Source organism: Cheilinus undulatus, linkage group 10, assembly GCF_018320785.1.
Source record: "Cheilinus undulatus linkage group 10, ASM1832078v1, whole genome shotgun sequence".
Taxonomy (NCBI): Eukaryota; Metazoa; Chordata; class Actinopteri; order Labriformes; family Labridae; genus Cheilinus; species Cheilinus undulatus.
In genome coordinates this window covers 5,237,110-5,264,554 of record NC_054874.1, presented here as the reverse complement: position 1 = coordinate 5,264,554, position 27,445 = coordinate 5,237,110, and the positions used below count along the sequence as shown (strand labels likewise).

Genomic DNA, 27,445 nt, shown 5'->3' with positions numbered 1-27,445 from the left:
AAAGTGAAGCTTTCAAAGAGGTCACTGCTCAGAAAAAAAAAAAAAAAACTGTTCCATGCATCAATTATCTTGGAGAGTTTGTGGCATACTGAAGACTGTCTTGTCACATTTCCCACAATGGCTGAGCTACAGAGGGGTCCTTGGCTGACGCTGACATTTAGAAGCTGGTGAGTTGTGGAAATCCCAGTCTGTTTGTCAAAAAAATGGACAAAAGACCACACAGACTGCTTGAAAAAAGTCCCTTCGGGCTTGAAATTCCTTCACAATGTCATTGGCATAACTAGACACAGGCACCCAGCACTGTCGCTCTAATTTTTCATGTCTGTACAACTGCAACTTACACTAATCAATACCCGGTTTACTGGCAACGCTGGAGGACAATAGAGTGATTCCAGCGATTCGAAGAAATAAATATAGAACGCTGCCCGCAAACAGGCTCAGACTGGAGGGATAATAATTTTCTGTTGTGTTGCTTGTACATGAGCAGCGATAAAAGGATAACAACAGCACAATGAAGATAAAAGAGGACTACGGAGCCACTTTCAGCCTCTTCATAGACCAACCTTGGCCTTGTATTCTCCAGTTGACCTTCATCCTTCATGGTTATGAAGGCTCAAACCAAACTGGCAGTATAAAACATTTTTTGTCTTTAAATGGGGAAAAACAACCAAAAAAGGACTACAACTGCAAGCAGCACTGAAAAAAAAAAAACAGGAAATTATATGTTATAGATGCTTCTGCTTTCTTGCAGTAGGTGGCGCATTAGCAAAAACACGTAACACACAATTCAATATGTAGAGGAGCAGACCCTGATTCTACATGTGAGATTTGATGCAAATCAGGAGATGTATAAGAGTTACAGTGACTCCCTGTGAAACGGCAATAGAGAAATAGCCTAACTGCATCACTTCCTGCTCCCACCTGTTGAAATGCTACACCAAAACAATGAAATTCAACTTTGAATATGTAGAGGGGCAGACCTTGATCCTACATGTGAAATTTGAAGGCAATCAGATGTTTGGTATGAGAGTTGCACATACTTCCTGTCAAATTGGCAAGATATTGAATATGTATTAAATGTGTGATCATCCTTGTTAAGTTTGGTGATGACTGACATAAGCATTACAAAGTTATAAGGCATTATTGGCGTATTTTCACTGAAAAAAAAATGTATTAAAAGGTTAAGTTTGGGCTCTGGTCACAGCCCCGCCTTAAGGTGAAAACTCACAGTTTGTGCAACTTTAGATCTCCAGGTATGAGCAAAAAAAATCTGGAGTCAACTGGATGAAATCCCTAGGACTAGTTCGTTGAAATATGAAACATGTGAATCGCTCAAAACTGCCAAAATTTGACAATTAGCTGTTTGTAGTGCACTTCCTGTACATTTTAGAGGATGGCCCCAAGAGACTTTCTTTTTCATCTAATTATGATACATATGTATACCAATTTTTATGCACATAGCTCTTGCCCACTCCCCTATCTCATGCTTGGGGTCCCTGTGGGGCCTTGGACTTAAACGATTCAACCAAAATACAAACATTTCCATGGGGGTAATTTTCTGTAAAGTTTGGTGAGTATTTGAGCATGTTAAAGCCCCCAAAATCGCAACTCTTCTGCCATTAATATTATGCATACAGATACAATAGGGTCCTAGCCAACCCTGGGTCGGAGCTCGGGCCCTAATAATATCTGTTATAAAGAGAACTGAAATTAAGTTTAAGATTCCAGTGCAGCTAAAAAATAGGACTCCTCCCTTAGCTTACATATTATCCCCTTCTTATAGAGTTGAAACCTCCTCTTCCCTCCTTCCATCCTCCTCCTAACCCCACCATCTACATCCTGCCTCTGCCTCTGCCCCTGCGGTGGCACAGTAAGGAGTGGCATACCTTTGTTCATGTCAATCAGCTGCTTCTTCTTCTGCTGGCGCTCAAGCTTCTCGCGCTCAGCTTTCTCCTTCGCCAGCTTGGCTCTCTTGATCTTCTCCTCCATCTCCCTCTTCTTGTGGTTATCCTTCACTGCTTCCTGATGAGACACACACACGCACAAAAAAAGATAAAAATCAGAATTTGGCGTCTGCCACCATCCCTCATGTAGTATCTCCACTGCTGTATAGTCTTCAAAGCAGCAGCATGCCATCAGCAAATTCTCATTCAGAGAGAGGTTTGATGGTTAGAGATAAGCTCCTGGAATAAACAATATATCATAGCATGTGAATGTGCTTTTTTGAATACCAGCCTATTTGTCTGTAGGGCGTCTGCACTGCTTTACATATTTTCAATAACGCAGAGCTGATTTGCTGTCAATAATACATCAATATCACACTTCATGCATGAATAGAAAAAGGCTATCATCATCACACATATGAAGCATGCTAGTATGTTATTTTGCCGTTGCATGAGGATGAAACATGCAGATGCAATGTGCCCATCTCAGAGGAGGGAGGCAGAGATATCATCCTCCTCCTCCCTCTTCGTGACCGGCTAAAATGTCAGGAAGGAGTCAGAGAAAGAGAGATAATCAACGGTACGGATTCAGCCTTTACAAATGTGTCAGTTTGTTCTTGTGCCAACAGAGAGTAAGATGCAACCGTGTGACCTTTGGAGACAACAAAATGTTCTCTCATCCCAGGCCTGTGGCGCAGCCCTTGACAGGAGCCATCATAGGTGTTAGTGTATGTGTATGAGAGGTCATACTGTACGTGCATACCAGCCCCCATGCATGGGCATCTTTGTTCTCCTCCTCATCTGTGCTGTTCCACCTTTTATGTGTGCATATGTGAGCGAGTGTCAGTGAGTGAAGGCATGGCTCTCTTTGTGCGCTGATATAATAAGTGGTGACACAGCCCCCCCACCACCCCACCCCAGCGCCATTCTAATGCCCCTGTGGTCCTGATGCATGTGTGTCATGTTGGCAGCTAAGACACAGGGATTACGGGGATTGTAAGGAAGGAACAAGGAGAGAGAAGCTCATCATGCCAGTCAATAGCAGAGCTTTGCTCCATGTCCAAGGACATAAGGCCTCATTGTCACCGTCGCCTCTTTGGATGACAAGGGCGATGAGAGCGAGAGGGGAGAAAAGAGAGAGAGAGGAAAGGCCTTTGCACACCAAGGGCGATGCGAAAAAATGGCATGAAAATGCAGAGAATTTGGAGGCGAATATTGGCCTGCCTTTTATATGCAGCAATTAGATTTTCTGAATGATTATCACAATCTCCCTAATTCACCAACCATTATTAAGATTGTTTTAAGAAGATTCTGAAATTCACTAAAGTTTTCTTCTTTGTTTTTAACAATTAATGACATGACTGATAAAATGTTTAATTTTGCACTAATTAGCAGTCACATGTGCTGTTCTATTTTCCTGCATTTTTTTCATTAACCAGAGACTTTTACATAATTAAAATGCATAAATAAATAACTTAAAAATGGTCACATATTAATTTAAACATGCAGTCTTTGATTTAAGCTCAGAATCTTCAATTATGAACTAGGACTGTCAAGATTAATTGAGTTAATTTCAATTAAACAAGGTCCACAATTAGTGCACTAATCCTTTTAAAATGCAATTAAACAATGGCAATGCATGTAAGGCATAGCAGCGTCTCCAGCAGCCACAGTGATGTAAAATAAGTCCACCACTGCTCATTGATGTCTCATTTTGCTAAAAAAAATTTACAGACAGCTCTGTGGACAAGTCAAAAGTTTTTTGTTTTTTTTTGTTTTTTTTTATGTTCTCATTTTCATTTTCAATCCACAACAAGTTCTTTTTTCCATGTTAAAATCTTTGCTTCACAATTAAAGTAGGTCTGTATATAAACAGGGAGTAAATTCCACCTAGTTAAAGATAGTAAATAGAAGTCCAAAATGCAAATTTGTTGAATTTTAAAATGTGATACAAAGGCTGAAATTAATTGCAATTAACGACAGACATTCTGAAATAATCGTGACTAAAAAAGGTAATTTTGTGACAGCCCTATTAGGAATATAAATGCAAATGTGCAGTGGAGATTTTTATATATATATATATATATATATATATATATATATATATATATATAATTTGACACATACAGTGCTTGACAAATTTATTAGACCACCACCCAAAGTAAGGTTTATGCCACAGCTGCCCTAAATTAACAGCATTGGTAATTACCAAATCATTTTTTTATGTTTCTGCAATGGTTAATACACCAATATGTAGAAGATCTTTTTTATATTTTCATATTTTTAATGCTAAAATAGAATTATTATTATTATTATCCATGAATTTTCAAACTTACTGATTCACAAAAAACTGAAAAAATAGTAAAGCACATTAATATTTCTTGATTAATATGTCAAATTATAGTTATTTACTTGCATTCCTGAACAGAAAAATGAGTTTTAGTGGTTGAAGGTCTGCATTAAAGCACTTCATGATGCTGGATGGTCTTTGAGACAAATATGACAGGTGGTCTAATAAATTTGTTAAGCACTGTATATTCTTTTAATTTTAGTTTTTACTTTAATTTAGGTTTTATTTTTGTTTTGTATACTTTTTTGGCCTTTCATTTTGTTTATTACCTTTTTTATTTGTGGTAAAAATCTGTGTTTGGCACATAAATGAAAATCAATAAAAACCAAATTGTGATATCCTGCCCTCTGCTTGTGTTGTTGTCGTTGTTGTACACAGTCAAGCTCTAAACATCCTCTTTTTGAGGACAACCTCTGGTTTTACAAACCAGAGAGTCAAACTCATTGCAAGGCAGTGCATACTGATGAAGAACACACACTTTAGGAACTGGTGGAAACTCTAACTCTGTGGATAACTTCACTCATGGTGCAATGTGTCTTACAAGAAAAAACAAGTCAATCGACTTGAAAAATGACCAAAAGAACCCCAGCAGGGACCACTGTACAACAGGCAATATCCTAACACAACCAAACAAATGTAAAAAAAAATCTAAAAACTCTGCCAAAGGGCATGATGGGAAACTGTGCTGACACATTCCCCAGATTTGAAATACTATGCAGTCACCCAAGGTGGAAAAGTACAAGAGTATGGTGCTCAAGCAAAGTACAGTTACTCTGGTCAAAACCTACTTAAGTAGAAGAAAAGCACTGATTTACAAATGTACACAATAAAGTAGAAGTACACGATACAACTACTCTGTGACAGTAATCTGAGAGTAAGTAATTAGTTAACCTCCACCCTTGACTCCAGGTCTCTCTCTCTCATCATATTTCCTGTCTCTATTCAGCTATCCTATCCAAAATAAAGGCAAAAAAAGCTCCAAAAATAAGATTTAAAAATCAAGACAACATAGTTTTCATTGCAAACTTAAAACAGCAGCATCAGTGTTATAACTGCTTGCATAAATGATAGAGCTCTACTACCTTAGGGTTACTAATTGTGTGCATTTGGCTGCAGTAAGCATTCAGCTGCAAAGGATGAGAGCTCTGGAGTAAATTCAGTCATCAAAGAGTTAACTTGTTGATCTCGTTTAAGTGATGGGCAGCCCGGGCGGCATGAATCAAATTGATTTCTATCCTCTCCCACTGACAGGACTCAATTCATTTTGGGAGTAATATCATTGCACTGCTCAACATCTTCAGCATAAACTGGGAGATGAATTATGCAGATTACAAATAAAATCCTGCCGGCAAAACTTATTTTAAACAAACAACTAATTCTGACTGTAAACATGATTATGCAATGTAATTATGTAGCTCTAATCACACAGCAACACTAATTACCATAGCAACCAATATGTTTCACGGCTCCTTCTTTTTTTTTTTCTTTCACCATTCTCTTTGACGGTCCCGACTCTGCCGTTGGCAACAGCTGATTGTATCAATCTCATTTTCTTGCCAGCTCTGTATATTGTAGGGGGACATAGAAGAGATAAACAATACTCCTGAGACATGTTTCTAAACTAATCTTCAGTGCGAGGAACGTGATTTAAATCTCATCAAAACACGAGACAAAAGATCTGCTTCCACTTGAACTACAAATGCATGTACAGTATTTACAGTGGGATTTCAGGTGACTATGGAAACCTGTTATTTTTGGCACCCACACTCCAGTCATCTGTCCTGCTGTGAGGATCATTACTATAGTTATGGTGCCTCCTAATGTGAACTTAATTATTATCATCTATTACAGTTAGTCTTTAATGATTCTGATTTTCTATTTTAGAGAGTATAAACATTTCACATACATCATAGAAGGCTGCAAAGTATCCCTCCCCTCTGATTTCTTATTTTTGTGCATATTTTTCACACTTTAATGTTCAGATCAGCAAACAAATTACCCTATTAGACAGAGATAACCTGAGTAAACACAAAATATTGTTTTTGAATAACAATTTCATTTATTAAGGAAAAGAGGCCATAAAAATCTACCTGGCCCTATGTGAAAAAGTCATTGCACTCCTTGTTAAATCATCAATTTATGATGGTTTACCATATTTTTTTGGAAAGCTGAACTCGATTTCATTATCGACACCCAGGCCTGATTACTGCCAGACCTGTTAAATCCAGATATCCATTAAATAGAACCTGCCTGACAGAGAGAGGTATATCTCAAAATGCGACACATCACGGCGCCACCTAAAGAAATTCAAGAACAGATGACAAATTAAGTCTTTAACATCTACCCATGTGGAAAGGATTACAAAGCCAATTTGAAGGCTTTGGAACCCTAGCCAACCACTATGAGAGCCATTATTCACATATGGGGAAAACTTGGAACACTGGTGGACCAGCCCAGAAGTGGCCGGCCTACCAAAATGACTCCAAGAGCACATTGACGACTTATCCAGGAGGCCCCTAAAGAACCCAGAACAACATCTAAAGACCAGCAGGCCTCACTTGACTCAGTTAAGGTCAGAGTTTATGATTCTGGGCAAAAATGGCATCCATGGATGAGTTCCAAGGTCAAAACCACTGCTGACTTAAAAGAACACAAAGGCTCGTCTCACATTTGACTGAAAACATCCTGATGATCCTAAAGACTTTTGGGAAACTATTCTGTGAAATGCCAAAAAAGTTAATTTTTTTGGAAGATGCATTACAGCTTGTGATGTGCCCTGTGGTGTGAAAGTGCTTTTGAGTAGTCACATGCCTAGAAAAGCACTATACAAGATAAAGTCCATTTACTGTTTTACAATATCCCACAACATGGGAGATAAGTCTACGGCCACGACAGCCATAAATCTACCTTCCCTTTATTGTTTTTGTTGGGGTTTTTCTTGTCCATCTTCTTGCTTCTTCCCCATCTCCTACCCTTTAAAATCCCAAGATTTCAGCAGATGGCTGTCAACATGAGTCTGGTTCTACTGGAGGTTCCTACCCATTAAAGGCAAGTAGATCCTTCTACGAAATACTGCTAGTGCTGAGCTCATGGTGATTAGTGTTGGGTCTTAAAATAAAGCATCAAAGAGTACAGTCTAGACAGGGGGTTCTCAGTTGATCAATGATTACTTGATTTGATATGCCAAGTCAGATCCAGATCTAGTCTTAAATTTAACAGTTCCTGTCCTTGCTCAGTCCACCAAGTTTCAGGAAAATCCAATCAGTAGGTTCTCTTTAATTTTGCTTACCAATATACTCCAACCTCTTGGGCATTTTTGAGTACATTAAGAATTAAACCAGGAATGGTTGTAAAACTTTAAAAAATCTAGGAAAAAATAAATATGAAGTAGAAGAAACTGAAGATAGACACTGTTGTGCACAAGTGCAGAGGGTCAAAAGATCTCTCCTCCCTGTGATTATTTCCCATGATGGAGTCTCTTGTGGGATTGATTCTACCTAAAATCCTTGAAAAAACACTGAAACCCTGCAGTCCACAGTCCATGCTTTGCAGTTGGCACTGAGCCCTGATGCCCTCCGACATGAAGCTTGGAAATACAGTGCATTTCATGTAGACAGTTTTCTCAGGAAAAGCATGTAAATTCAAACTAAATCTCAGATAAAGACAAAGTGAATCTGTGTTTTTGCTCAGCCCCTTCATGCTGGACGGGCGGGAGTGAGCGCATGTGACACTCCTGCCCTCTGATGTGTCTAAGATGTAGATTATGGGTAGTATACCTCTACCTGGCTGGAAAATGGAACACTGTGCAACCTGCAGGTCCAATCTTACAGCACAAGGGCCGTGCAGTATTCTTCCCCTTTCCAAGTCTGTTCTTCAATAATTCATGAAATGTGTTTGCTGTTCTTCCTTGACCCTGCACAGCACAATACATCTCCCACAGCACGACTCCCCTCTCCCTTGCATACAAGCTTGCCAGTCCGATGAGGGAGCAATGAGTATTTCCAACTGCTCCGTTGCACCAGTGATCTCACACTGCGAGTGTCACTGCTATATCTCATTTGAATTTTACAAACACTACAGCGCCTGGGCTTTAAGCAGCAAATGTGTTTATTAGCCATCTGTTATACTGTTTGCCAGGATGTGGAGGGAGGGAGGGAGGCTTCAAGAAGTTATAGGTTACAGATTGTAAGGCTGCTGCTCTGCTGTAGATGTATTCCCCTACTGGTGAGTGACCTCAAAAATCTCTAATGCGTGTGTCATACTAGCTTAGAATAAAAACAGTGAGATGGTGAGGAGAGTGGCACTGTCAGAGCGTCATCTTCAGCCTGATTGTGACAATTATTGTCATATTGTGAAGGAATTAGCAAGCTCTAGAAATATCAAACTGGGTGAAAAGTGTACCCACACATGCACTGATCATGATTTTAATCTCTTAGATCAGTGATACTCAACGTGTGGCTCTTTTGTGATGATTTGCGGCTCTGTTAAGTCATAATAAGAAACATTATTGCCCAGAAATCCTTAAAAAAGGAAAACTTTGACCTCAGAAATTATCCATTGCAAGTCACATTAATCAGTTTGTTTACCACACTTCTACAGTAGGCTTTAATTGTAAACCTTTATTTTTTGTCTATATATTTCCATTGTCCTTATTTGCAGTTTCCCCCTTTACCTCCATTTGTTTTTTTGCCACTTTTAAACAATTTTTGCTGCTTTTAGCCCTTTTTGGCCACTTTTATCATTTTTGCTTGTTTTACCACTTTTATCCAGCGTTTTTTATTTGCAAATTTCCCCAATTTTTGCCACTTTTTGCCCATTTAACCTCCATTTGGCCATTAAATTCACTTTTTCCCATTTTTCCCCACTTTTTGATACTTACTGCCCATTTAAGTCATTTTTCACTGAGTTTTGCCACATTTTCACCACTTTCTGACCATTTTTACCACCTTTAGTTCCTTTTTTTTGTTACATCTCACCCACTTTCGCCACTTTCTGACAGTATAATTTTGGCAGCTATTTTTAATTTTAGTTTTAGTCTTTAAATGAAATGCATTTTAGTTCTAGTCCCATTTTAGTCATTTCAAGCCTTTTTAGTTTTAGTCTAGTTTTAGTCGACGAAAACTCAAAACATTTTAGTCAAGTTTTAGTCCAAGCATTTATTCTCTTGCCTAAATCTGGTACCGAATCATGGTAGTGTGTTCTCTGCACCTTACCAAACCTGGGGTCCCTGGTGTCTACAGCTGAGAGGCAGAATAGCTATGTATTGCATTTTGACAGATTTACACACAGTGGAGAAATATCACAGATTTTGAATGTCTGCTGAAAACTACATTACATTTTAGTCTAGTTTTAGCCATTTTGACAAAAACTAAACTTAGTTTTTGTCAGTTTTAGTCATCACAGATTAGTCTAGTCTAGTTTTTGTCATGGAAAAAAAGGCTGTCGACGAATAGTTTTAGTCATAGTTTTAGTTGACGAAATTAGCACTGCTCTCTGACATTTTTTGACACGTTTTCTCCCCATTTTTGCCACTTTTTTTTTGCTGCTTTCTGACCATTTTTGCCACCTTTAACTCTTTGGGCACCAGAGTGTTTTCAAGAAAATATTCAATTTTGATATCAAGATTTCAAAAGGCTGTAGCTTGAAAGTAGTTAGAGATAAAGGCATACTGTAAATGAGAAAAATCTTCAGTATGACCCAAAGTTTGTGATGGGAGTAAATTCACTCATCTAATTTGCATATTCTGACAACACCAGGTGACCTCCACTGCCATTGGCTGTGCGTTTTCTCCCACAGCTTCTAACATGGCTGCCCCTACCTCTGTGGTGTTTTTCATTCCCTACCGTCACTATTCATGGTGTTTTGACCACACCGATACCCCCACCACATCCCCTCCCTCCCTGGCCACGGTGAGACAAAGCATCGGCCTAGGTATGTGCTGCTTGCACTGTCGATGCTCACAGACACACCATCAGTCTCACCCATGGTTTCACCGGATGACTGAACATCATGTCAGAGGGTGAATATTCTTCTATTCCTCCCAGCATTGTGAATATTCTCGCTACAACTCGCTCTCTTTCTCTCTGACTCTCTTAGACTACAACCACCGCTTCCTTGTCTCCTCGACCGGGGGTGCATCTTTCAAACCCTCTCTCTCCAAAACTTTGAATAGAAACATGCCTACAAATGCTGCTTGGATTGAAGTTACTCTGTCTGCCATCTCCTGGTGTAAAGTAGTAACAACATTAGGCACCACATTTGCAGCTAGAGCCTTTTTAATTCAGCAGTGTTGCTTGTCACAATTTTGCAACTTTGGTGCTTAACAGATTAATTTCTTTTTACTGCCTTTTTAACCCTTTTTTCCCCATTTACGCCACTTAGACTGGGGCTCCTGCAAAGGTATTTTTCAACAATTTGGCTCTTTGGTTGAGCAGGGTTGAGTAACACTGCCTTAGATGCTCTATCTTGCTTCTTTCAGACCCGGTCTGGGTCTTTTGGTCTTATTAGAAAGTCACTCAATTAACAAGGAAGACTTTTAGCTCATCCCAGCCCATCTGCTGTGCTTTGATAACTCATTAATGGAAAAAAAAAAAAAAAAAATCCTCATCCCCAATGCTCCTGGTCAGGATTACACATACAGAGCCTGCGATTGCATTTCACTCATACTCTATTTCAGAATATGGCAGCAGCATTAAATTAACAAATTGTTGGACTCTTCCAATACTGACTCCATGTGCTGAAATCAAATAATATTTCATTGGCCACGGGAAAGAAAAGGAGAATGGGATGGGAGAGAGAGAGAAAGAGAATGAAACAAGGAAAATAGAGTTAATGGATTCTCTTATCAGTTACATTCAGTTCTGTGAGGACTGTCTGTCAATGCGTTTACTCAAATGCCTCATGTCGGTCGGGCGCATTAAGCCCTTGCTTTTTAGTAAAAGCAATTTAGGGTGACTGTATTGCAGTGGAATTCTTTAATAGTGCACATGCTTTGTGCTGTGAATGCATTACAGAAGGGGAAAGCAACAGCAAGGATATTCTGTCTGAGTCAAACAACTTCATGTCTCAATATTGAAATAAAAGTCTGAGACACGCCAGGAATATCAAGAAGTTAAACGCAGGGCTCCTTCCTTTTAATCATTAGCTGCCAAGAAGTCACTCTATTCATTAGTTTTGCCATTTGGAACAAATCAGTGATGGTTGATGTAGGTCGACTTTGTCAAAGATAAATAACTAGCAAACATCCCCCCTGAAAATTTCTTCACTGATGAGAAAAAAAAAGCTGAGGAGGAAGCTGGCAAAGACGCTAGCTCAGTTGTTTTCACAGGGTAAGAAAATAAAAACAACCTCCAAGTAGAAACAAGCATTGATTTCTTGTGCTCTGCAAGCAGATGGGATTAGCCTTTCTGTCAGCAGAGCTGAAGAGCCAAAAACTATAAATAATATCTGAAGAATATGATGATTAAAGGATTGTTTTTATATGAATACATTAACTTATAACCAGCCCCCCCATTCCAAGCACATCACAACACTTTATCCCACTCACTTCCCTCTCCTTATCCATAGCAGGAAAGTTTAAATCAGTAATAAAATATTCATACGCAGCTATTTGCTTGAGAGAATAATTTATTTTCTTGGGTGGATGCCTCTTTTGGAGATATGCAACTCTAGAATCCTTGAGGGAGCGTTGTGTTTTGTGCTGGAGCACTTTGATCAGCAGGAATGAAATGCTGGTTTCAGATGGGGATCAGAGTAAAGAGAGGAGAAGGATTCAGACAAGGGGACCTTGCCGTTCACATTAATAGATTGTGAAGACTGAGAGCTCGCCTTTTAGACACCATGTCATCATCCTGACACGAGGAATTTTTAGGGCGGTGCCAGGAGGGACGGATCGACTCTAGGTCGAAGCAAAGCAAAGACTATTAAGTATACGTTTAACTTGTTTACTCAGGGGAAAAGGAGCTCGGCTTTACTCTGAGATGATGCTGTGTTTACGCCTACATTATCTTAATATCACCTTTTTGAAAAATGGGCCTGCTTTTCTCTTTCACCACTTTATTCAGCATGGGTAAGAAGCAGAAGGAATTCTTGCTTTTATTTCACTAAAGGTCCATTTATATTCCACTTAACCTCCCAGCAAACTTTCCTCACTTCTGCATTCTCTTTGTACCTTTACAGCAGACATTTGAATGAATATTTCAAAGTGGCATATACCTGACACATTTTGTTTAAGTTCACTTTATAAAATAAGTATCATACAGCAGAGTGAACATGTCCATCACTTGTAGAAGGAAACATACTTTTTACTGGATTTTTTTTCCCCAGGAACCCGCAGATATATTTAAGCCCTCAGGTGGGAAGTAAAACGCAATTTTGTCTACTTTAGGACTTGAACATTTTAACCTCCTCTCCAGACTCATTACCCCTCACAAAATCCAGGAAGATCTGCAATGCCCCGCAGTGACGGCACATGCACACGTACACACCTCAGCTGCAAAGTAATGGAACTACGTGGAACAGGTTAAGAAGCTTGGCCAAGCCTCTTTATCAGTCACACACCGACATTATACACCATCCTCATTTCCACTTTAAAATAATATATTCTAATCTGTTTTAGAAGTTTTAATGCAGCTCCAAAGTCAGACAGGAGACGCTGCTTAATCAGAAGACAAAGTTCAAAAGTATCCCTGAAGAATTATGCTGTTTGGGTTTAGGTTCAGGTTCATGTTCATGTTATTTGGATGGAGAGCAGCACAGGTAGATGACAAATATCTATGTACACTGCTCATAGCGTCTACATACAGTACATCATAATAACTTACTTTTGTACCCTTTTATTCACAAGATTTGTTTTTGAAATAGAACACAAGTATGATAAGGATTAAGATGTGTAACACATTCACACCTTACATGTTATTACGATGAAGTTTATCCTGAATCGAGGTCCAGAGGTCTGTTTCACCAGCCTTGTTTATTACATTGAGGTCTAAAGTCAACACTTTACCTTATATGTCATCTATAGTTAGTTTGACACTTAAGTTGTGCAGTTTTTCCCAACTGTGAGGTTAAAGATAGTGATGTTCATGGTGAATAATGTTCCATCCAATTAAATGCGAATTATAATTTTGTTTAGCCAACTAGTCTATTTCATTGTGAAGTCTTTTATTGAACTCTCCCAACTTTTATAAAGACATGCATCCCAACAGACTCCATCACAGTTCAAGGTAAAGGACAGGTACATTGAGCAGGGAATTTAAAATAAAATAAAAATAAATAAAATTAAACTAAATTAAATTTAAAAAATAAATAAAAATGAAAAATAAAATAAAATAAGATAAAATAAAACAAAATAAAACAAAATAAAAAAATAAAACAAAATACAATAAAATTAATAAAATAAAATAAAATAAAATAAAATAAAATAAATTAATAAAATAAAACTGAAAAATAAAGTTTGGGGGATCAGACACTCTAGGTTGTGGAGGCAAATGTTCAGGGACCCCGACCCCAAATGTCTAACGTATGGATGCAAAATTTTGTTTACAGTAAGTGAATGAATAAATATCTGTGTTAAGCAACTCATGGAGTATGTAAGCTTCTCAAGTTTGAGATGAGTCATCACACTTTCCACCCATTTCCTGTGGAATGGTTGTTTGGTAGATCTCCAGTTAATCAAGACTAAACCATGTGCTAATAATGACAGAAAGGCTAAGGCGTTCCACTGTGCATTTGTAAGTACAAGCCTTCCAGACACGGGACCATTTCAAATGATGTGATAACTGGGTCTGCATGTCTCTCCTGATTATAAACTGATCAACTAGTATTCAAAGTAAAGTAAATGCAGTTCTGTGAAAAGGTATTTGCCCCCTTCCTGATTCCATATTTTTTGCCTACCTGGAAAGCTGAGTGAAAAGACAAGCTTAATTTTTCTGGCCACACCCAGGCCCATTATGGCCAGACCTTCTGAATCCAGATAGACCTAAACTAGATCCTGTCTGACAAAGTGAAGTAAGCTAAAGGATCTCAAAAAGCAACACATCGTGGCGCCATCTAAAGAAATTCAAGATCAGATGAGAAACAAAGTCATTAACCTTTGTGAGAGCCATTATCCACAAACTGGGAAAACTTAGAACAGTGCTGAATCTTCCAAGGAGTGGCCAGCCAATGAAAATTAGTCCAATAGCGCATCAACGACTCAGAAGGTCATAAAAGAACCCAGAACACCTACAGACCTGCAGGCCTCACTGACTCAGTTAAGGTCAACAATAAGAAAGAAGACTGGGCAAAAATGGCGAGAGTTCCAAGGCCAAAACCATGCTGATCAAAAACAACACAAAGGCTTGTCCCACATTTGACTGAAAACATCCTGATGATCCCAAAGACTTTTTGGAAACTATTCTGTGGACTGACTAGACAAAAGTTGGACTTTTTGGAAAATCCTCCAATTTTGCTGAATTAAAACAATTCTGCAAAGAAGAGTGGGCCAAAATTCCTCCACAGTGATGTGAAAGACTCATTGGCAGTTATTGCAAATGCTTGCTTGCAGTTGTTGGAAGGTTGGAACAACCAGTTATTAGGTTTAGGGGACAGTGACTTTTTCACATAAGGCCAGGTAGGTTTGGATGGATTTTTTATTATTAAAATCAAATTTTATCCATTGATAACCCAAGACTATTATAATGTTATTTCAAGCAGAAGTCAAGGGGTCTAGACTGCACTATTACCATTAAATCAGAGCATCACCAATAATGAAAATATTCCCTATCAGCAAAAATTTCTCATAGAATTATATTTTTCTATGTGTATGTATTAAGCAGCACTAATATGTCAGTGAAGATGGGAGGACATTGAGTTTTTAATGAGCACTCTCATTAGTTATAAGTGATGAGATATCATTATTTGTTATGAATTAATCATTGAAAATTCAAATTCTGATCATAATCTAAAGCTAAAGAACCAAGAGTAATCTATAAGGAGAACATTCTGATAACCAACCAGTCAAAGATGGCTTTGAGGGAGTGAGGAAGAAAAAAAATAAACCAACAAGAAAGAGAGGTTATGCCAGTGATAAGGGAATAAAATCTCTGGCAGACACTGTTGCTTCATGACCTACTAAAATATGACATATGGAAGGAAATCACACAGCAGGTGAGCTCGGTTACATTCTCGCAAAGAACACTGAAAGAACTTGAAAGCGAGACCAAAAAGCATGTCAAGGCCAACCAACAGAATACAAAAACTGAGGCTAGAAACATGCTGCACTCTCCCACACTAAAAACTTTCTGGCATTTCTGGGTGAGGGAATTGACATCACCCTGAGAAATGAAACCAGCTACTGATTGGCCCAAAAAAGAAATCACACATCTTTATGGACCATTAGATCATGGGGGAGGAGAATGTTTCTAAGCCTTATAGCTTGACTCCAGATTGCAGTTGTATAATGTTCTCTGTTCCTCTGAAGGAGATCTGAAAGTAATCCTGATGATGGCTTTGTGACATCAGGAGGGGAGTTTAAGCTCGAAGGAATGGCGGACACTCGTAACAGTGGGGTTATAGGGTATGAAAGCTTTAGAAACTTTTCTCCAGGTAAGCAGGACTTCATATGAAGTTCAGAAAACTGTAAGGGACAAAACCAATGAAGTTTGTCAAGTACTTGACTGAAATTGCACCTAAATTATTCTTTTTTTTGGGGGGGGGATCTTTTCATAAAAATACAGTAATATTGAATGACAGATATATACAGTGTGTTCTACAAAGTATTCTCTGATATCCCCTTATATTTAGCCTGCTGACCATTACACCAATAGGCACTGTAACACTGTATTCAAATACACGGTGCTTAACAAATTTATTAGACCACCATCCAAAGTAAGGTTTATGCCACGGCTGCCCTAAATTAACAGCATTGGTAATTACCAAAATCATTTTTGATGTTTCTGCAATGGTTAATACACAAATATGTAGAAGCTCTTTAACCCAAATTATATTTTTAATGCTAAAATATAATTATTATTGTTATCCATGAATTTTCAAATTAACTAATTTACAAAAAAACTGAAAAAATATTAAAGCACATTATTATTTCTTAATTAATAGAATCAAATTATAGTTATTTACTTGCATTCCTGAACAGAAAAATGAGTTTTAGTGGTTGAATGTTATGCTTGATTCATTTCTGACTTCTCAGAGAAGCCCAGTGAGCCACCTCAAATTTGGGTATAAAAAGGTGAATTCAGTTTGAAATCCCTCATTCCTGTTCAAAATGGTAAAACATGGAGAGCTCACTGAAAATGAAAGAGTCTGCATTTAAGCACTTCATGATGCTGGATGGTCTCTGAGACAAATATGACAGGTGGTCTAATAAATGTATTAAGCACTGTACCTGTCGGCTAATTCCCGCTGGTAGGAGCCGGTTGCCAGAAACCCCAGAGTGGTCAGCAGCTATATATGCACCAGGATGGCGCGGTTCTGCTGGGTGGTTCTGTCTAATACTGGGCCCAGTTTAACACATAGATCCAAGAGCACTGCTCTAGGGAATCTAAATCGGCTTGTTAGCCAGTCATCATCATGGGCCAGGAAATCTTCGTGGTCCCTAAAGTCTCTCTCTATCCTGATCCTACCATTTGTGTGATCTTTCAGCAGTGCCAGCGCATCCATTGTGCAGCATTACACGTGAGTGTCACCGCACTATTTACAATTAATACTAATCAATCAGTGCTATCACCGCTCAATATCATTTGAAGATGAAAGTATGATATGTGAACTTTGTGCATACAGTAGTAGGCCTAATGGCTGACTAAAGGAACACATCTATAATACTGCAGACTTGGGTGTTTATTATTACGCGGGTCTATAAGTCTGATATGTGACGACTTTAAATGTATGAGATGAAACTGGCTTCAATTCACCACCTCACCATCTGCGCCGCAAGTTTCCTCGTCTCCAAAATGTTCGTAAGGATCAAAGTTGACGTACCGGTGTGCACATTCTCCCGCCAAGTTTATTTTTATAAATCACAACCTTTGCATGGAAAGTGGTGTACGCCACTTTCAAGCCCCGTTTTGTGCGTAAGCAAGCTTTATAAATAAGGCCCCTGATCTTTACTTATTTTGTTACAATGAGAGGCTATGGAAATGCTTTGTCTGTTTTCATGCATAGTCCCTGGTTTTAACAGGATGTAGCGTTTTTTTTTTTTTTTTCTTTGAAATCTGTTTTTCTTTTTTTTTATTCTGTGAAACCAGATCTCTGGAATATTTTTTTTTTGTGTTAGGTAGTGCAGCGGTTCTCAGCTGGTGGGTCAGGACCCAAGAGTGGGTCGTGGAGCTGTTTTCAGTGTGTTGAAAATGTGTGCTTCGCCAAAAATAAAAATGTTGCAAAAGACTGCATTGTACAGAAACATACCTGCCAACACTCCCAGTTTTTACCTGTATTTTTGGGCCACCTCCAGTTTTATTAGACAGAATTATTTCTGTTATTTCTGGCTGAAATGTTGTGTATGTCAACATCACAGAAGACAAAATGGGAGTAATTTAAGCTAATTGTGCTCATTTATGAACAGTTTTACAATGAAAGGGGCTAACAGCACAGACCTCAGTACCAAATATTTAGCTAATACTAATATTTAGCTGTGCTAAAAAAAACTGTGTGTATGTAATCATATGAAATTCCTGGATAAAAACATACAGATTTAAAGTAATTTCCCATGTAAAAAATCTGGATATTAAATAATGAAGTAGAAAACTCTGCATACACATTATTAGACTGTGAATGATTACACCAATGTTAAAATTCATGTGGGAGGTGAAAGCAAGAGATTTAGAAGTTTATCTGAATGAAATAATTAGGTTTTAATTAAATCAAAAAAGAAAAACAATTTCATGACAAATAGGTGCATTAAATTCACAAGAACGCAGGAAATGAGCACAGCAGAGGGTGTGGCCTTGCTACTCTAACGTTGCCCTTCACTCTCTGTGTCCAGCCCACGCAACCAGAACAGGGCAGCATGTCAGCACATTTGTGTGGCATGTTTTAGCCTTGTAAATTTCACCTAAACACATTTTATTCATTTTCTGTTTTTCTCGACTTTAATCTTCTGTTTTCCAAACCTACTTACATTTGATCACACAGGTTAGAGCATCAGTTTAAAATAGCATTACTGCCATTAAGTCAAAATGAAGATTATGGAAAAAATTTTTTAGCAACTGTCATCAAAACAGCAAGAAAGTCATCCTTTCCCCTACATTGGGTACTCTCATTTGCAGGCAGCAATTATGCACAGCGGATCTGCTGGCTTGATATTGTGTAACCAGCAGATCTGCTGTGCTTTAACCACAGACACTTTCATTTAGATCACGCTCAATTTGATTGATTGCCCTGCTCATTTTCTCCTTAAAAACAAGCCTGTATGTAGGAGACAGTAATATCGAAAAACAGGGCTGTCAGCATTAATGCATTAATCGCAATGAATCATCAGTGTATGCTTTTGTTTTAATTGTGTTTAATCGCAGCATGTACCTGTAGTGACAGGTCTGTAAAAGAGTACATTTTAAAAAGTATTAACCTAGTAATATTGTATGAATTATCAAGTAATGCCTCATAATAATATGGAAAATATCTGGTAGGTACGTGGTATTTCCCATAGCCCTAGGACAATGTAACAGTTCCCTGGTAAGTAGGTGGTATTTTACCCTAACTCTACCCCTACCCCTAGTAATATTGTAATAGTTCTCTGGTAATTAGGTAGTAATTTACCCTAACCCTTACCCTAGTAATGCTGTAACAATTCTCTGGTATTTTGGTAGTATTTCAACCAACCGAAACACTAGTAACAATTTAATGGTCCTCCATTAATTTGGTGACATTTTACCCTAACCCTAGTAATATTGTAACAGTTCTCTGGTAATCAGGTGGCATTTTACCCTAACCCTACTAAAACTGTAACACATCTGGTAATTAGGTGGTATTTTACCCTAACTATAGTAATATTGTAACAATCCTCTGTTATTTTGGTAGTATTATGTCCTAACCCAGTGATTTCCAAACTGGGGTACTTTTACCCCCAGGGGTACGCCAAGTGACTTAGGGGGTACGTGAAAAATTAATGTAAAAACGTGATTTGAAGACAAAAAAATTGTGAAATTATATTAAAAAAATCACTTTTATTTTTGTTTTTCAGATTTAATTTGTTCATTATTTTTTATCATTTATTATGTATGCTGACCTTTGAATACCTGTCAGGTTTTAACCAGTTGTTTCAGTAGTTTAAGTTCAAACTGGCAAATGTTTGTATTGTGAGCTCTGATAAAAGCCTGAAGTGTCTGCAGGGAGGCTGGAGGCTGGATTCGTGAGGCATCTTGGAGAAGGAAATCTGTCCTGAATTGTCCAAGATTCTTATAGTAACATATGTTCAGTCAGACAGTCTACTCTGTGAGAAATAATTCACTTGAAGAGATTTTATTTGTATGTTATGCATGCTAAATGTGGGAGGTGGGGGTGGCAGCAGCCTTACGGACACATTTCTTTTTCTAGCTGCTATAAGTGCGTGAGAGTAGGGGGTACATGGCTGGAGGTCAAATGTCTGAAGGGGTACGGGCTGTGAAAAGTTTGGGAACCACTGTCTTAACCCAAACACTAGTAACATTGTGACATTTCTCTGGTATTTTGGTAGTATTTTCCCTAAGCTGAACACTTCTAATATTTAATAATTCTCTGGTAAAGAGGTTGTGTTTTATACTAACCCTAACCCTAGAAATACTGTAACGAGTCTCTGTAATTGGGTGGTATTTGACCAGGTAATTTCTTAGAAATAAGAAGATATATTTCTATACAAGTTGCTTGAAAATTCGCAGATAATTTCTTTATTTTCACTGAGAAAAGGCAGTCCTTCCTGAATAATTTCAAAGGTTTAGATGGTTAGGGTTACGGCTAGGACAAAATAGCATCTTATTACCAGAGAATTGCCATAGTCTTTCAAGGAAATGCTTAATAAGTAATACATTACCAGTAGGTAAATACCTCCTTAATATGAAATATTTACAAGTTATTTGTTAGTGAAATGCCAACTTATTAAAAAACTGCCAGATAATTACACTTACTACTATATAAATCTGGGTAATTAGAACAAACTAAAATAAAGTGCTACCAAAGGTTTGACTTTCAACCTTTCCTCTTCTTTACAAACCTGTGCATGGAATTTGTGATCTGATGATTTTCACCAAGGAGTCACTGGAGGTATGCACAGAAAATAATCCTGCAAATAACTTGTTAAGGTTTGATCTCAAATTGAGAATCTCACAATAAAGAAAGTATTTTTATGATCATTATATTGTGGATAACGGTCAAGACCACATTAATGTAGCTGTATGAAGATTTAATACTCCTGTCTGATGTCACACTCATCTAAAAATGGAATTCTTCTTTAAAAAGCCACCATCTGCTCACAGACACAGACAAACCCTGCACCTGCTGTATCAGACAACATTATTTTTCTCTGAGTAAAGCTCGAGATTCTCCTTATTGTCATAGTATGATGATGCAGATAACCGTGTGTAGGAAAGGGAAAGCAGATCTGCCCTTATTATGGATAATGCACTCCTCTGTATCACATGATAATGCATTCTTTTGATCCAATAAATAGAGTAAATGCATTAATCTAATATTTATTGTATGCAAGTTTAATGTTTTACCCATAAAGTGTATTCCATCACTCAGTTGTTTATTCTATTAATAATATGGCGGCGTTAAAGCGTTGGTGCCCATGTGTATACATAGCAAGGGCCCCTGCTGATAATACATTCCTGTACCCGAGTTTCATCCATAAAAGTATAACACTGCAGTGTTTACACATGTTTTCACCATCAGTCAGGTCCTACTGAAAGTTTGATGAAACTGTGCACGCATTGGACACAAAAATTCTCTTCTCATTTGTCACACGTTGGGTGTTCAATGACACTCGATGTGTGGAAGCCGGTGAAAGTGTGTGCAAAAGAATGTGCAAGAGGGGGCGGTGGCTCTGTTAGTCTGTGTGCAGGAGTTTCTCTGCTTTGAGGGAACAGTAAACATCAGAGAATTCAAAAACATAAAGCAACACTCACCATGAAGAGGATGCGGAAGTTGGCAAGTTCCCCGAAGAATTCCTCCACGCTGACCGAGTGGGGGTCGAAGGCAAAGTAGCTGCCGATGTTCTCATAGAGCTTTTGCATGTTCTTGTGCATCGTGGACAGTTTTTCATACTGCTCCCGGGCATGCTTGGAGAAGCCGTGAGAAGGATGGAGTTAAGGAAAAAGCATGGGAATAATCATCACAAAGACATGAAAATGCTACTGTAATCAGCAAAACAACACCAGACCAATCTGTGTGGGGGAAAAAAAAACAAGCCATTGTGAGAACTGATCACCTCACAAGCTTTACAGCATTGAAAAAGCTCACCTTTGTCAAGGTCAGCAAAACAAAATGCTGGATAAAGAAGGGTCAGAGACAATCTAATGTGCCATTACAATAACCTCTTCAACTCACTCTGGAGTCCATGACACGGTGAGCTAATAGCTGCAGCCCTAGAGTAATGGAAAGGTGTTTTGTAGTCAGCAGCATGACACAGATGGTTGCTGCAAAAAGCTGATTGCAGTCATTGTTCTATTGTTTCTCCCAACAACAGTGGGGTCAGGTTGTTTTGAACCTCACTGCTCACGTCGCACTGTGTAATTTACTGAACAGGCGGAGCACTTTTCTCCTGGTGAATGGCTATTGACAGGCGGCATCAGTTAAGCATTATCACAGCAGCCACTGACCTCATGGAGACTGCACTTGGACACTCCAAGACTCACACATCTAGGGCAGGATGAGCATGACACAACCTCATGTGACAGAGACATGCGTACCTATTTGTATACATGTGCATTTACAAGCTTAGAGGTGCTGACACATGAGAAAGAACAGCCACACTACACACACACTAACCTTGACTTCATGTGCATCGCTTCGGGTGTGCCTTCAATCATTTTCATCTTCTTTTTCAAAACTGAAGATATTCAGCAACACTTAAATGCTTCAAATCAATGAACAAACTTTAATACTGGACAAAGATTCTCAACTAAGAAATGCAGTTTTTTAATGATTGTTGCATTTATTAAAAGGGAAAAAGCCATCCAAACCTACCTGGCCTTATATAAAAAAGTCATTGACCTACCTTGATAAAATTAGCTGTAATTAACCACTTTTTTTTTTTTTTTTTTTTTGAAAACTGATTTCAGCGTCACTAGCCACACCCAGGCCTAATTATTGCCAGACCTGTTGAATCCAGAAATCCCTTAAATAGAACCTGTCTGACAAAGTGAAGTAGGCTGAAAGATCTCAAAAAGCAACACATCATGGCAAAGAAACACAAGGACAGATGAGAAACAAAGTCTGGAAAGGGTTACAAAGCCATTTCTAAGGATTTAGATCCCAGTGAACCATGGTGAGAGCCATTATCCACAAATGAGAAATCTTGGAACAGTGGTGAACCCTCCAAGGAAGGTTTTCTACTACTTTTTGCCCATTTCGGCACCATGTTTTTGCCTACTTTTACCACTTTGCCCTTTTTTACCCATTTTGCCTCTTAAACTTTTTTTTTGCCCATTCTGAACATCACATTGCAACTTTTTGCCTGCTTTAGCTACTTTTTACTAATTCTAGTAAGATTTTGCTGCCGTCAACCCATTTGCTGCTTTCCTTTTTTTCCCCTCTTTTTGCCCCCTTTTTTTTTTGCCAATTTTTGTCCGTTTTCACAACTTAAAACCCTTTTTTGCCTTTTTGTCACCCATGTTTGCATTGGTTTTTCCCACTTTTTGCCCTTATTTGCCACTTGTAACCCATTTTTTGTCTCTTTTCACAATTATTCACTTTCATTTCACTATTATTCACATTATTCACAATTATTATTCAATTATTATCAATTATTCACTCTATTTCCCCAAAAAATTCTCTCAGTTTCAACTGTTTATTTTGTGGTATCCTGACATCTGTGCATATCTTGGCCCTAGCAATTAATTTGGAAATTACTTTCCTATTAGTTTAGTGCATCTATCTGCATTGTACACATTTCTAATAAAAGTTAATTCTGTTTAAATAAGGGGCTTCACATTTTGAAAAAGGCCATATTGTACTAAAGCATAAATAAATGATGTTCATGTTCTGTTGCTTTGAAAAGAGTGTTAATTATTCAAGTTAAAAGATCAAATAATGCTCTTAATGAATAAAATCATTATTTAAAAAAATAAAATTTGCATTAACTCTGGTTTTGCCCATTTTCACCCATAACCCTTTTTACCCATTCTGCAACATCACGATGCTACTTTTTGCCTGCTTTAGCTACTTTTTACTAATTCTTGTCCATTTCTGTCAGATTTTGCTGCCATCAAGCCATTTTGGTGCAATCTAAAGAAATTCTAGAATACACAAGCAACAAAGTCACTGACAACAATCAGTTTGGAAGGGGTTACAAAGCCATTTCTAAGGCTTTGGCACTGCACAAACCACAGTGAGAGCCATTGCCCACAAATGGGGAAAACTTGGAACAATGCTGAACCTTCCCTGGAGTGACCAGCCTACCAAAATAACCCCAAGAGTACATCAACAACAGTACCCAGAACAACATCTAAAGACCTGCAGGCTTCATATGACTCAGTTAAGGTCAGCGTTCATGATTCAACATGTAGAAAGAGACTGGGCTAAAATGGCATCCATGGGGGAAAACCAGGGCAAAAAACACTGCTGACCAAAAACAAAGACTCGTCTCGCATTTGATGAAAAACACCCTGATTATCTCCAAGATTTTTGGGAAAAAATTCTGTGGACCAACCGGACAAAAGAGGAACTTTCTAAAAGGTGTGTGTCCCATTACATCTTGAGGAAAACTACAACATTAGTTCATCAAGCCAACAGTCAAACATGGTGGTGGTAGTGTGATGGTCTGGGGCTGCTTTGCTGCTTCAGGACCTGGACCACTTGCTGTAATTGACAGATCCATGAATCCTGCTCTCTAGCAGAAAATCTTGAAGGACAATGTCCAGCCATCAGTTCATGACCTCAAGCTCAAGAGCACTTGGGTTATGCAGCCAGACAATGAACCTAAACACACCACAAAGTCCACCTCTGAATGGATTAAAACAAGCAAAATCAAGTTTTTGGGGCGGTCGAGTCAAAGACCAGACTGAAATCTGACTGAAATGCTTTGGTGTGACTTTATACAAGCCATTCATGCTGGAAAACCCTCCAATGTGGCTGAATTAGAACAATTCTGCAAAAAAGAGAGGGACAAAATTCTTCCACAGTGACAACCAGGCAAAGGCGTTTTACGTAGGGCTAGGTAGGTTTGGAAGGCTTTTTCCTAAATAAATGAAATCATGGTTTAAAAACTTCATATTGTATTTAATTGGGTTATCTTTGTCTAATATAGGAATATCTTTTATTATCTGCAAAGAAAATAAAAAATCAGGAAGGGGGCAAAGTCTTTTTAACAGCACTGTAAAAGTGCTCCTGGCAAGCACATACAGGGCCCATAGATGCATCTTTATCTCTCTATACCTCTATGCCTTTTTCTTTTCACCTGTCTGCCTGGGCCCTGTTTTATCCCCCGTGCTTCTGTCAAACTGCCTTTATCTCTGCTTTTGTCCACCTCCCCCTCACTCCACTTGCATTGAAAAAAACATTAGGGGCCCTGCGGAGAGATGTAAAAAGTAAAAGTTTGTCAAAGAAAGATGTCTTTTGAAGATCTAAACTCCTGACAGAGTTGTAGCGTTCTGGAGAAGTATTTGTTCAGTTATCTTAAAATGAGACGTGTAAAGAACAATCTCTTTCAGGGGAGCAATCTACCATGAACAACACCATATGGTGCTGTGTCATTTATTAGAGAAACTGATCCTCCCCCAATGATAACACTGCAGTCAGTTCTAACTGAGCTTCATTTAAAATGCCCCTCTGAACAATATTTGATTGTACAGAATGGAAAAATGACTGTTAGATAGCTTGTTAATTTTAAAGTAAAAAGGGGGGTAAATATTTAAACAGCTAACTAAAATCTGAAGCAGAGATCAGAGACTCATGCCAAAAAGCAAGAAATAAATTACCACGTCAGCATAGAATCAAAAAGCATGATATTTTCCTTTTAAGTGCATGCTTAATTACATTTTTGAGATAAAATATAAATCAAATCTACAACAGAGTCTAAAGCAATGCCTTTAGATCAAGAAGTGTTCATTCAGCAATTGCTCCTCCCTAGTGTAAGGGCTGTACAGCGTGTGAAACTGGAAATACTAGCAACATCTAAAGTCAGATTCTAGCTTGCAATGCCTACTTCTGGTAGCTGTGGTTAGCAGCTGAATTTTAAAATGCATGACTGTCAACCCTATAGAACCCAGCGTAGTGCCGGCACTACAATTAGCATATTCATTTTTGATTGGCGGTAGATTAGAAACTGGATAAGGTAGATCGTGAAATAATATGAAATAATAACATAATTATTTAACATTACAACACATGAAGCAATTACTTGGAACTATTTCTTGAGTAAACCACTGGGCGGAGGGACACAGTGCAGCAGCCATGTCTGGAGTGTAGTTCTGGCTTTGCATTTAACTTTCAAACATCTCTGTCTCGTAATGTTCCATGATTATTTCACAGCGTGGTGAATGTACAGGTCACAACTTGTCCACTAGAGCGTTTTGGAGTTGTTGAATTGTGTATTTGATGAGTTTCACAAGGGAAAGCAAAAAATACTGTCTGCTTCCATAGCATTAGTGTTGTGCAGCTGGTATATCAGTCCCCCCAGATCTAAAAATAGCTTGCACCAACAACTAAAGAAAACGAAGTTATAGGAATTATGGCAATAGGCAAATTTGCCAAAATGTTGAAGTATCCCTTTAAGTTAAGCTGTGATAACCATGTTTAATCTTTAACCTGAAAAATAACCACTCTTATCAAGGCAGCAAAACATAAACTTCATTTATTTATTCTTTAGTACAATATAGCCTTTTCACAAAGCTAACCCCTTCATTAAAACAGAATTAACTTTTATTAGTATTGTGTACAATGTGGATGGATGCACTGAACTATTAGGAAAGTAATTTAAAAATTTATAGCTAGGCCATGATGTGCACAAATGTTAGGATGCCAGAAAATAAAATAGTATGAACAAAGAACTATTTTGGGAATAGAATTAATAATTAAATAATTGTGAAAAGAGACAAAAATGGGTTACTAGTGGGAAAGGAGGGCAAAAAATGGGCAAAGCCAATGCAAATATGGGTGAAAAAGAGGCCAAAAAGGCTATAAAGTTGTGAAAATGGGCTAAAAATCGACAAAAAAGGTGAAAAGTTGCAAGAAAGTCATAAAGTAGTAAGAAATGGGCAAAAAGTGGCATAAAAAGTGACAAAAATGGGCAAATAGTGGCAAAACCAAAGCAAACATGGGAGAAAAAGAGGCAAAAAAGGGTTCAAAGTCTTGAAAATGGGCTTAAAATTGGCAAAAATGGGTGAAGGGTGGCAAAAAGTAAAAAAGATGTAAGAAATGGTCTAAAAGTGGCAAAAAGGGAAAGCAGCAAAAATGGGTTGCAGGCAGAAAAATCTGGCAGAAATGGACAAGAAATGGCAAAAAGCAGCTAAAACAGGAAAAAAGTAGCAGCGCGATGTTGCAGAATGGACAAAAAAGGGGCAAAAAGTGGTCCACGGTGAAAATGGGCAAAAAGGGACAAAAAGGCAAAAGATTAAAAAAAGTGGCAAAAAATGAGAACAGTAGCAAAGAGTGGCAAAAGTAGGCAAAAAGTAGCAAAAAGTGGTAGAAACCTTCCTGGGAAGGTTTATCACTATTCCAAGTTTTCTCCATTTGTGCTTAATGGCTCTCATCATGGTTCACTGGGGTCCAAAGCCTTTGAAATGGCTTTGTAACCCTTTCCAGACTGATGTCAATGACTTTGTTTCTCATCTGTCCTTGTACTTCTTTGCCATGATGTGTTGCTTTTTGAGAACATTTAGCCTACTTCACTTTGTCAGACAGGTTCTATATATAGGATTATTGGATTCAACTCATCTGGCAGTAATTAGGCCTGGGAGTGGCTGGTGAGATTGTATTCAGCTTTCCAAAAGATGTGGTTGATCACTGCTAATCCATGGTATGATGG

The 27,445-nt window shown here is 38.2% G+C and overlaps 1 protein-coding gene across 7 annotated transcripts in view; it reads right to left on the bottom strand.

Moving 5' to 3' along the window:
- The window catches only part of diaph2 (diaphanous-related formin 2), a 728,830-nt gene that overhangs the window by 118,885 nt on the left and 582,500 nt on the right, over positions 1-27,445 (bottom strand). For all 7 annotated transcript variants that reach the window (XM_041797008.1, XM_041797014.1, XM_041797011.1 and 4 more), the window contains 2 exons: positions 21,387-21,551; positions 1,887-2,022 (listed from right to left, as the gene is read on the bottom strand). In XM_041797008.1, the coding sequence (XP_041652942.1) occupies positions 1,887-2,022; positions 21,387-21,551 (301 nt within the window). The remainder of the gene's footprint in view (positions 1-1,886; positions 2,023-21,386; positions 21,552-27,445) is intronic.